At 39.9% G+C, this 12,761-nt stretch overlaps 1 protein-coding gene across 49 annotated transcripts in view; it reads left to right on the top strand.

Annotated features, from left to right (window-relative positions):
- RIMS2 (regulating synaptic membrane exocytosis 2) overlaps positions 1–12,761 on the top strand; it is a 748,363-nt gene that overhangs the window by 660,855 nt on the left and 74,747 nt on the right. For 48 of the 49 annotated variants that reach the window (XM_078851433.1, XM_078851460.1, XM_078851448.1 and 45 more), the window contains one exon: positions 10,413–10,654. In XM_078851433.1, the coding sequence (XP_078707559.1) occupies positions 10,413–10,654 (242 nt within the window). The remainder of the gene's footprint in view (positions 1–10,412; positions 10,655–12,761) is intronic. The other variant, XM_078851434.1, reaches the window with a different exon arrangement.

Below are 12,761 nucleotides of genomic sequence, written 5' to 3'. Positions count from 1 at the left end.
GTATTGCTGGCCCAAATTTATTTTGCAAATTAATTTGCAATTCAGGCTTTAAAAAATAAAAAAAAACAGTAACAAAGTTCTACAAGATATCCAATAAGTGAGATACAGTTTTTTAGATTATATCACTAGATAAAAAATGATAATCTAGATCTATCTTTTGATTCTCTAAAAACTATTTATATTAACAATATTGTAAATATAAGAAAGAGGCAATGTTTGGTCATAAAGTTTTTATTAAAGCGTATTTCATAAGTAAGTAATAAATAGTAAAATATTTGATATACACACATGAATAGTTGGCTTTCAGTTATACTGGGGAACACAAGTGATAATTTTTTTTTACTTTTTCTGAGTAAAAGAAAATTAAATTAGATACTTATGTAAGTAACTTATCACTGATTATGCAGTTACTGAACTGTAAAATTCCATTTTCTCAGTTGTGGCTCTGTAACCTATGTGAAGTGAACTATGTTGTTTCCTGCAACAGATATTCTTGATTCAGGACCAGATTCTGATACATACTTTTAGTTACATTTAGTAGCACCGTACTCAAAAAGTAGTCATAATGACCTCAGAGAAACTACCCTGGGGGCAAGGTACTATTTCATGTGAGTCAGGTGTCCACAATCTGTCTCCAACCATTAAGTCGGCAATATTCAGAATCTGGACTTTAGCAACATCATCTTGAATTACACAGAGAAAGAAATTACATAACTAACACTTACCCTTATATGTAGGCTTGGCAGAATTCAATTTTTATTTTTTATAATTTTGACAGACAATATCAATATTTATTTTTAAGCTTTTTTAATATTGTTCTTGATTTTAAATTTTCACAGTTTAAAATTATGGGGTGTCAAGGTTCCTTCCCCACTCTGAACTCTAGGGTACAGATGTGGGGACCTGCATGAAAGACCCCCTAAGCTTATTCTTACCAGCTTAGGTTAAAAACTTCCTCAAGGTACAAACTTTGCCATGTCCTTGAACCCTATGCTGCCACCACCAAGCGTATTAAACAAAGAACAGGGAAAGAGCCCACTTGGAGACATCTCCCCCCCACCCAAATATCCCCCGAAGCCCTACACCCCCTTTCCTGGGGAAGGCTTGATAAAAATCTTCACCAATTTGCATAGGTGAACACAGATCCAAACCCTTGGATCTTAAGAACAATGAAAAAGCAATCAGGTTCTTAAAAGAAGAATTTTAATTAAAGAAAAAGTAAAAGAATCACCTATGTAAAATCAGGATGGTAAATAACTTACAGGGTGATCAGATTCAAAACACAGAGAATCCCTCTAGGCAAATTACAAAAAGACACAAAAACAAGAATATACATTCCATTCAGCACAGCTATTTTACCAGCCATTAAACAAAAGAAAAGCCAACGCATTTCTAGCTAGATTGCTTACTAACTTTTTGCAGGAGTTCTGAGCTGCATTCCTGATCTGTTCCTGGCAAAAGCATCACACAGATAGACAGACCCTTTGCCCCCCCCCACACACACCCCCAGCTTTGAAAATATCTTGTCTCCTCGTTGGTCATTTTGGTCAGGTGCCAGCGAGGTTATCTTAGCTTCTTAACCCTTTACAGGTGAAAGGGTTTTGCCTCTGGCCGGGAGGGATTGTATAGTTCTGTATACAGAAAGGTGGTTACCCTTCCCTTTATATTTATGGCATGGGGTTTAAGCATTTTTTATTGTACTTGATTTACATTTTCCCAGTTGTTTCTCCAATCATTGTCTCTACAGTCCGCTGGACAGTCCTTTGTAACTTATCAGCGTTGGCTACTTTATCCTACCAACTATTCTTCACAAGCATCTCTGATGGAATGCATTAATTTTTTATGTGGGTTTCTAGTACTTGCCAAGTTTCAGAACAATGTAACAATGTGGAGATCACAATGGCATTGTATAACTTTATCCTGCTTCTTGTGTGAATCTCCTTATTTTTCCAGATATTTGCCAGTCTTGAAAAGGAACCACTTGTCTTTCCAATTTTTGCTTTCATCTCCTTATGGAGTTAGCCATTAGCACTAAATTCTGCTTCCACAATATAAAAATTTGTTAACCATGCTGTATTCTTCATTATCGATCACATGTACATCATCATTGCTGACTCCTCTTTCAACATTCATGACTTTTGCTGTCTTTCGGCTGATTCTTAATCTTACTTTGGTAGCCTCACATTTGACATTGATAATGGCCTTTTTCCTAACATCATCTTCTGTGTCCAACAGAACAATGTCATCGGCAAAGTAGAGATTTTGAAGTTTTCATTACTCCACATAATTCCTGTATCTTCCTTTGATGTTGATTTTTGCATTATGTAATCTATCACAATGCAGAAGAGGAGAGGTGATAAAGTGCATTGCTGTCTTACTCCAGAGACAATATCGAGCCAGTTGGTCTCTGTACTTTCTTACAGCATTTTGAACCTTCATACAGCATCTTAGCCGCTACCACTATCTTTCTAGGAAGTCCATGTTGTCACAAGATCTTCCATAGCAATTCTCTATGAATACAGTTGAAAGCTTTGGTGAAATTTAGGTGGTTCAAGACTGATATTCTTTGATAAGAAAGCCCTTTCTCAATCAGTCATCCCAGGCGTTGTGATTCCCTCTGAGACCTTTTCCACTCAGCTTATCCAGAACACCTTGTCTAGTTCTGGAGAATGCTTTATCCAGTTTTATAAGATCAAAATATTCAGTTCAACTCCTGCTCATCAAATAAGTTATTTTATTATACAGCTCTATGCCCATCTTATACAGGCTTAGATGCAGGGGGGTTAAATACAAAGTGAAACCATAATTCCAAATCAAGTCACACAATACACAGTTTATATACATTTTTCCTAGCTATTAACATCTATTCTTCTTATATCTAATTGGTTTGAATATTGCATGGATCATGTAAGGCCCAATCACTTATGTCCTCACCTTACCTACATTTCAAGCTTATCAGTTCACGGTGTTCCCAGTTATCTCAACCAGTTCGAAAACATTTTCTCCATCACTTAATCTATCACACCCTTATTTAAAGTTTAATTTAGCACTCAAAAAATCTGAATTTGTCCTACATTTTGTGACCCAAGTAAACTTTCAAAATTACTAATTTTTACTTTTCACACAAAGGAAAGTTTGAGATTTTACACACATTTCAGAAGCTGAAGCCCTTTCCTTCTACATTAGTTTGGTTGACAGAACTTGCCTGAATGAAATCTACTTCATTGTCTAAGGTAGACAAAGCAGAACATGATCTTATGCTTCCAGTTAACTAACTGTAGTGAACTAGCTGACTTTTCTAATATGTAGTTCTTTAATAATGAGCTACAGTACTCTATGTCTAATGGAATTATAGTAACTTTGTTTGACAGCCATTTTAAGCACCTTGCAACAGATTTATTTAATGGGGATGACTGTTTGAACCTCTTTCATTTAGGGGGAATGGAACAGCTCAGCCTAAGGATTAGTAATGGCATATTTCTGAGTCTTGTGGGAGCATTCACTGCTCTACATATTTTGTGGGTAAACAGAAGACTTTAGTTTGGAGTGCTATCACTCTAGGGCCTTTCCTTTCCCCAGCATTACAGTCATGTATTAAATAATGCAAGTTTTATTTGCTACTAGGAAATGAACAGTTTTTATCACACAATTTGTATATAAGTACCACTTTCTTACAGGATGTAAGTACCACTTTCTGAGTCCTGCAAGGATTTTACTGTAAGGTAGTCATGAAGATAGTTGCTCTTCCCAGTATCAACCTTCTCTGATCTTACAAGGATTTTATCATGCAAATGATGCTGACACTGCGTATTACTTCGTGTTGACTGGAATTGCCCCTCTGTGCTGTAACCCCTAAAGGTGTCCAAGATAGACACAGCTGGGTTCTCATAACAGTTGCCAGAGCAGTTTTTAAGAGAATATGCTGCCACAGGTGAAAGACCCTGGTAGTAGACAACCACTTCTTTCCTTCCCTATCCCATCCTATTTCAACACCTCTTAGGTTTCTGTTCAGTTCTTGGAGAACATTTTACACATGTGCTAAACCTGGAATGGTCTTTTGAGACCACAGCCCTATTTGCTCTCAGGGCAAGTCACACTTGGCACCAATAATAGAATTCTGAACAGGATACTGCAAGTTAACACTCAGAGTTTCTTAAGCCAACCATGGGATTTTCCTGCATAGGATATGGCTTCGCCCTGAGCTTTTAGCTGCTCCTTCCTATTTAATCTCCATTTCTTATGTAATATAGAAAGGCAGCAGCCTCCCCATAGCTAAGGTTGCAGCCAAGGTCTTACTCGAAGGGTGATTATGGATGCCTTTTACATTTAAAAAATAAAAAAACCCTAATTGCTTCATAATCTCCTGGTGTAAATCTCATTGGAAATTAAAAGACTCAAAGATGGCTCTTTATTTTCCCAAATTGCCTAACATTTCTATGGCTCCTTTTTTGTACCTACTTATTTGACAATCTGGACTAATGGGTATCCCTCCTGTTTTACAGACTTGCTGTCAAGGTTCCTTCCCCACTCTGAACTCTAGGGTACAGATGTGGGGACCTGCATGAAAAACCCCCTAAGCTTATTTTTACCAGCTTAGGTTAAAACTTCCCCAAGGTACAAACTATTTTACCTTTTGTCCCTGGACTTTTTTGCTGTCACCACCAAGCGTCTAACAAATATAACAGGGAAAGAGCCCACTTGGAAATGTCTTTCCTCCCAAAATCCCCCCAAGCCCTACACCCCCTTTCTGAGGAAGGCTTGATAAAAATCCTCACCAATTTGCATAGGTGAGCACAGACCCAAACCCTTGGATCTTAAGAACAAGGAAAAAGCAATCAGGTTCTTAAAAGAAGAATTTTAATTGAAGAAAAAGTAAAAGAATCACCTCTGTAAAATCAGGATGGTAAATACCTTACAGGGTAATCAGATTCAAAACATAGAGAATCCCTCTAGGCTAAACCTTAAGTTACAAAAAGACACAAAAACAAGAATATACATTCCATTCAGCACAACTTATTTTATCAACCATTTAAACAAAACAGAATCTAACGCATATCTAACTAGATTGCTTGCTGACTTTTTACAGGAATTCTGACCTGCATTCCTGCTCTGGTCCTGGAAAAAAAAACACAGAGACCAAGAGAGAACCCTTTGTTTCCTCCCCCTTCAGCTTTGAAAGTATCTTGTCTCCTCTTTGGTCATTTTGGTCAGGTGTCAGCGAGGTTGTCTTAGCTTCTTAACCCTTTATGGGTGAAAGGGTTTTTCTTCTGGATTCCTTCCGGCCAGGAGGGATTTAAAGGTGTTTACCCTTCCCTTTATATTTATGACTCTTGTTAAACTGAATGACCAGTCATTGGCCTCCAAGATTTTTTTTCTCGCTCCACAGTTGTATTTCCTCTACAGACTAGCTCCTGCACTTTCCTCTGCTTAAACTCTGCCTTGGCTCTAGGTAGAGACCTTTGCCTCCTCATGTAGCAATCAGCCAGACAGCAGAAAGTTATAGGTCCCCAAATTTCTTTAGTGGAAGGTTCTTGGTGCCAAATTTAATGCCTCTTCTCATTTTCCCTTGAGACCATGTGGAAGAAACCCAGTCTCACAGTCTCCCATCACTATTATAACAAAGGCCGTAGCAGTGTTGGCAGACCACCAGGCTCATCTCAGGACCGAGGTTTTGTGTCCACCCTCTTATGCTCACCTCATCAGGCAGCAAATGTTCGGACCTCAGGCTCCTGCTTCTCCTCCCACTTCAGGGCAGACAACATATTCCACAAGTTTTCCAAACTGCTCTGGTCCTCAGCAATTTTTCTTCCTCTTCAGGGTGAGTGGTGCATTAAAGAGGCCTTACTATTTATTTGCTGAGCAGTCTGACAGGTTCCAGTACACCAACCTTTCTCTTTCTGCAAGGACAGAGCACCTCTGCTGGCATCTTAGGGACAGTCACCCATAAGAAAGTTTCTCTCAGGCTCGGGTCATGTGAGCACTCCAGTTCTACCTCCCCTCGGTGGGGCAACAGGGAACATTGTCTGAGGCCGTTACTCCTAAAGCATGGGCCTTCAGCTGAGAGAGAGTGAATTTCAAGCAATAAGATATTTTTTTCTGGAGGAGTTCTACCCTGAAATCTTACCCTTAATGGGTCAAGCTGTCTAAGAGTCTAAGGCTTCTCTCACTAATGAGGCTACCCTGTCTCTATACAGTTACTCATCACCCCTTTTAATTGTCTGATTCATCTTCTGTTCCTCAATCAGACACTGTAAATGTGAGTCAGGATCGAAAAGGAAAAGCTCTGTAATTTGCAAATTCTGTCTCTCCTCACATCCCATATCCCTTCACTTCTCCCCCTCCACCCCCCCACCCACACACAAAAGGAAATATCTCCTTCCTCTTCTATCATCTTGCTCCTCGGAAGAGCCCGACCTTGCTGGTTTCTTTAGTTCTGAATAGTGTTCATTAATCAAATCATATTGATTCTCCAATAGGCTTCCCAGTCCTTGAAAATGACTCAAGGATTCACAGAAGAATGAGAAGTAACATTTCCTTGATACTGAAGGGGAATATGTTTACTCTCCCCCCAAATTTGGCCAAGATAATCCCAGAGATTTGCAGTGATCCAGATTCCCCACCTCTTAATCTCCATATATTTCCTATGTTCCCTTTGGCTAATAAACCCACTTAATTAGGTAATCCTGGGCCACTCATGACTTATCCTTGGAATATTTGGGATGGAGATGTCTGACTTTCATTCTCCCTTTCTCTGTAGTTATCATGTTGAAGTGAGTGGCTAGCCCACCTCCTTATTCAAGGAGCCAGATCAATGAAGGAGGCACTCTCTAAAACTGTCAAGAGACTGGTTATTGTACTTCCTCTGCCCAGTCCGGCTGGCACCCTGGGGTAGATGAAGTCTGACTCTGCTTTTATAGGCATCATCAAGGGAAGAGTTTTCCTAAAATGGGGAACCCTGTCCATTAGACTACATGCATCCGATGAAGTGAGCTGTAGCTCACAAAAGCTTATGCTCAAATAAATTTGTTAGTCTTTAGGGTGCCACAAGTACTCCTGTCCATTAGGGGATTGGGTTTCCCTGATCTCAGGCCCACTAACAGCCCCCACCATCTCTGTGGTGTCTCTAGACATAGAAGATGTAGATCTGCTCTGAAAGTCAGCATAATTGTCTTTATTTTTCACAATTAAACATATTCAAGTATGCAGTATTTTTCCAGATGTTTGCACTTTACTATTTATAGATAGTGCCTAGGTTTGCCTAGTCAGGCCACTACTGCTGATTAGCTTGTAAAGTAGGTACCCAAACATAAAAGCAGACTTCCAGTAATGTGAACTGACGTACCAATTGCTTTGTTCATGCTGGATTTTTCCTTCTCCAGAAAGGGGGGAACAGACTCAGCCACCCAGTACAGTGGACACTATATTTGTGTATATATGAGTGTATAATAATGGCGTAATGTGTGCGCTCTGGACGGCACCACATACGCTCAGTGAATATGTTTATAACTGCATAACGTCTACTGTGGAAACTGCAAGGATCAAAGACACCATCCCTGCTTTTTCAAATGGATGTGGAACAAAATAACATCTATTCGACATTGGTGAGGCCTCATCTGGAGTACTGTGTCCAGTTTTGGGCCCCACACTTCAAGAAGGATGTGGATAAATTGGAGAGAGTCCAGCGAAGGGCAACAAAAATGATTAGGGGACTGGAACACATGAGTTATGAGGAGAGGCTGAGGGAGCTGGGATTGTTTAGCCTGCAGAAGAGAAGAATGAGGGGGGATTTGATAGCTGCTTTCAACTACCTGAAAGGGGGTTCCAAAGAGGATGGCTCTAGACTGTTCTCAATGGTAGCAGATGACAGAACGAGGAGTAATGGTCTCAAGTTGCAGTGGGGGAGGTTTAGATTGGATATTAGGAAAAACTTTTTCACTAAGAGGGTGGTGAAACACTGGAATGCGTTACCTAGGGAGGTGGTAGAATCTCCTTCCTTAGAGGTTTTTAAGGTCAGGCTTGACAAAGCCCTGGCTGGGATGATTTAACTGGGAATTGGTCCTGCTTTGAGCAGGGGGTTGGACTAGATGACCTTCTGGGGTCCCTCCCAACCCTGATATTCTATGATTCTATGATTCTATGAACAATGGGCCAGAGGGCTGCTGTTGCCTGTGCAGAGGCACAAGTGAGAGAGTCACAGCATTAGTCTGTGCAGGGGTGAGGACATTTGCAGCCCCACTATTCACTCCAAAGACAGTAAGAGGCAGGGTTATGGCCCCAGTCCTCCTCTGCACTAACTAACAGAGCTGGCTGGCTCTACAGGGAGCACATGCTGGATCCCCTGAAGTGGATCCACTCTTCTTGAGTAGCAGGAGCTCCAGGAGGATTGACTTCATATGACTGTGGCTAAAAGCCACACTGGAGCCCTATGCTGGCGGAAATCACTCACTCCCTGTCTCAGTTCTGTGTTTAAAACAAACAAACAAAAAGCCTTTGTTAATCTTTGTGGTATCACTACTTGTAAGCAAAACTGTGTTAATTATTTTCTTTGCCTCACTAAAATATTCCACTTTGTTCTATTTTTACTATCCAGCATTGTGTCTAAAGCAGAATTACCAAGAGTAGGCGCCTACCAAATCGAACTAATAAAGGGCGGAATCCTATGCAAGGAGTTTCCATGGAAGTCAACATGGAGACCTTGTAGCAGCAGACTCAAAGTTAACACAAAAGTGCAGTACTGTAAAGTGTTGCATATATTTCTATCTTTCTGAAGGGAGGACTTTAACTTTTTCCCAAACTGTCCACATCATATGTCTCAGACAGCCCTTTTTCACCAAATGGTATAACACTGATCTATGTAGTTCTCACATCATGATTCATGGAACACTTATAGGTGAGTGTGGAGCTGCTTCTGTCACAGTGCTTTGCCATTTACCAATTTTCAAGTTGTGATACTTCATGTTAATTGTCCCCCAGTCATGGATGATTGGGGTTTCCAGAGGATTTTTTGACCAAGTAAACTAAACAAACCAAAATAAATACCCCCCTGTGACTCCAGCAAAAAGAAGTACCTATCTGCACCCTGCCGTGCAGCCACTTTGTGTGTTCTGTGTAGGGTGTTTCTTTAGTGTAAATAATACATTTGTGGATGACAGCTATGTTGGAGTGGCAGCAAACATACAAAAGGAGAGAATCAAATTGCAGTGTCACCTAAGCAGTATAGTGGGAGATGCAGACAGCAATAGGAACACGGTAGTAATAAACGTATGGCACAGCCAGGGCCGGCTCCAGCATTTTTGCCACCTCAAGTGGCAAAAAAACAAAACAAAAAACCTTGCCGCCAAACATGGAGCCAGTCCTGCCGCCCCTTTACATTTGCTGCCCCAGGCACCTGCTTGGTTTGCTTGTGCCTGGAGCCAGCCCTGAGCACAACGCAGATACAAAATGCAGGGGAGGAAAATAAGCAATTAGCCCTGTCCGCCATGTTGAAGCAAGCTTATTTTTATTTAGTCTCTCTAAGCCTGCCCTCATATCGCTTTTATATGTAATCAAGCACCATAGTTCCTACAGGGAAGGTGAGGGATCAGGACTGGGAGGTTGGGGAGTAACTTGTTCATGATCATTGGGAAGTGACTGTGAGCAAGTCTTTCTTACCAAGGAGTCTGCACTGTGCAATGGTTTGGGAATCACTGATCTGTATGAGAGGCTGATCACTTGCAATTATAAGATAATATACCCAAATGTCAATATAGTGTAAATAAGTTTTAGAATCAAGAAAGAGCTTACTCAGGAAAAATAATCCAGTGCAAAAAAACTATTCATCTACTCAGGGATTCTGCAGCATTAGATTTTTAGTTAAAAAAAATGACATTACAGATGACACTTTTGATGCTTTATTTGCGTTGCCTCTTTTGCCTGGCCTAGGCAATCTTTGCTTAACTGATTTGCAGAATCTGCCGAGTGGCAGACCGGAGGAACAGGTGTGTGTAATTTGACTGGCCAAGAGTTAAACATGAAAAGGAAATACTGAACTAATAAATTGTATATTAAATATGAAAATACATGATGTTTTCACTACATTTACAAATGCTATATAAGTGTATTTACCATTATACTATATGTAGATAATATACTTTTAAGAACTTTCATAAGTAGAAGGAAAGCCTTTTAATTAAAAAAAAAGTTTAACAAGTGAAGTATATGATTAAAGAGAGAAAACCAATAAAGTGCTAGCAGGAACTTGACAATTAAAGTTGTTCCTCTCTACCTCTAACAAAAGCAAAACCCTACCTGTGTGAATTAGCTGCTTTGCTCCTACAATCTCCCAAAACTTTTCATCTGAAACCCATCCTTTTCTGTCTTCCCCTTTTTACTCTTCTGTTGTCTATGTTGTTTGTCCATCCATCGGCTGACAGTGTCTTTACATCCAAAATGCAAAGCAGACAGATGGGTGCCTCAGGAAAGAACATGACTAAGAGCACCAGCATCGGCGGGGACATGTACACGCTAGAGAAGAACGATGGCAGCCAGTCTGACACAGCAGTGGGCACTGTGGGGACTAGTGGCAAAAAACGACGCTCCAGTATTGGCGCAAAGATGGTAGCGATTGTGGGTCTGTCACGAAAAAGCCGCAGCACTTCTCAACTCAGCCAAACTGGTAGGAATCAGATTTTTTTAGTTTGTGATTTAAATATGTATAATATATATATATATATATTACAATGTAGTCATTTGAATGTAATGCTGCAGTTGCCTAATTAACAGTATTCTAGGGGAAAAGAGGAGAGTGGAAACTTTTTACCTGGCTGAACATTTATCAAACTGTTTTGTTTCTTTAGCAAAGATCCTCCTACCGATTGGACTGTGGCTTGTGTTTTTATGCTTACTAGAGCACACCTAATGCAATAATCCTTTCCTTTTCAGGAACCAATGTGAGTTGTGCTTATGTTTTGGGGATTGTTATTAATGATTTGTGAAGGATCACTGAAATGCAGTTACAGAATTGTCTGTCTTTTGTTATAAACATTCTTTGTATATTTCAGTCCTCTTTTTCTCACATTTGAACTTGCAAAATTTATTTGATGTGGAACAGTTTTCATTACCAAGAAGGTATCTTATATTTTATTGGATTAGTATAACCATTTTATTGATCAGTACTTCCCTTCTTTTCAATTTGCATTTGTCATTGCTTTTTACATTTACCAGTTAACATTCAATACCGAAATGTTCTACATAAATAGGGATAGAGTTCTATTCTGACTTAATACCAGGACATCCAGAATCAGTGTTAGGTACTTTGTTTATTTCATACCTTACATCTGGAAAAAATCATTTATATATAATTCACTCTGAAAAGCTGTCATTAGCAATTAAGGAATTTGAGTAAAACTACTGTTTCTTACAAAGGAAATTGGATATTTTATATTAAAATGTGTGTGTGTAGTATGCAGTATATAGTGTATGCTCATTAATATTCATACAAAAGTAGCGTGTTATGTTGGTATGTGGTTTATACTAAATACAGTAAAAAACAGCTCACTCTCTTCTGTTCAGACATGTATGGAGAAATTATTATTTATTATTTGTATTATGGTAGCACCTAGAATTCCCAACTGAGATCAGACCCCCATTGTACTAAGCACTGTTTAGAGATGCAATTAGAGACCGTCCCTGCCCTGAAGAGTTCATAATCTACATAGAAATTACAGACAAAGGGAAGGAGAGAAGGAATATAACAGAGTGAACAATGTCACAAATTTCCAGGTGTCACAAATTTTTGTTGTTTTGTTTGTAAACTTTTTTGGATGGTGTTTGTTGGGAGTGGATTAGCTGAACTGAGAAAGGGGGAACAATGGAATTGAGCGGGGACAATGAAGGGAGGGGATAGGAAAAAACAGAATATGCGGGAGGAGAGGAGCATGGAGTGAGGTTTAATGAAGAGTTAGTCTCTAAGGTGCCACAAGTACTCCTTTTCTTTTTGCGAATACAGACTAACACGGCTGTTACTCTGAAACCTGTGGGAGTTGGGAGGCTGTTGTACCAAACAGCCCAATCATCAGAGGGGAAAACATAGTCAGAGTGAAAGCTGTAAAAACAGTCAGACACTGGTGATATCATCAGCACCCTAAGATCCCTGCTGCAGTTAGTTGTCTCAGCTCCTGCCAGCTCAGTTTCTGGCTGCAGAAACTGCAGTGCTGTCTGATGTTTCTCTCTTCCCCAAGCTCACATATCTGAGTGGGAAAGGATGGGGTTACAAAGGTGCCACCTTATGGAAGCTCTCCCTTGCACAATTCTGGGAAACCTCTAACTGGGTGTGCAGTTTGCCCATGGCTAGATGCATGTCCACCTAGACATGGTGTGCAAGCAAATCAAGGATTTGCACATGCAATAATGTTCTTGTAATGTAAAAGTGCAGATGTGTGTGGATTTCAGAGCTGAAAATAAGGTGCTATATGATTAGGGATGGTCTGTCAGGACTCCCTTACTATGAGAGGCATCAAATGATTTCAGGATGGATGTTCAGTTCATACTATATTGTTCTCTTGGAAGAGTTGGAAGATTGCCATAGCCTGGATCCAAAGTAAGACAGGATCAGACTAAATATCATGTTGAGATATTTGTGTGGCACAATATTTTTAATATGAAGTGTCTCCATCACTACTTTTTAAAATCAGTTGGTCGCTATTTTGTATCCTGTAGTTATAAACAAAAACTAGGGGTAAAATTTTCAAAGTTGCCTCATTGAAGTAGGAGCCTGACTGCCA

The sequence above is a fragment of the Lepidochelys kempii genome, chromosome 2 (genome assembly GCF_965140285.1).
Source record: "Lepidochelys kempii isolate rLepKem1 chromosome 2, rLepKem1.hap1, whole genome shotgun sequence".
NCBI classification, from domain to species: domain Eukaryota; kingdom Metazoa; phylum Chordata; order Testudines; family Cheloniidae; genus Lepidochelys; species Lepidochelys kempii.
The sequence above is the reverse complement of the archived record's forward strand: the minus strand, read 5'-3'. Positions and strand labels throughout refer to the sequence as shown.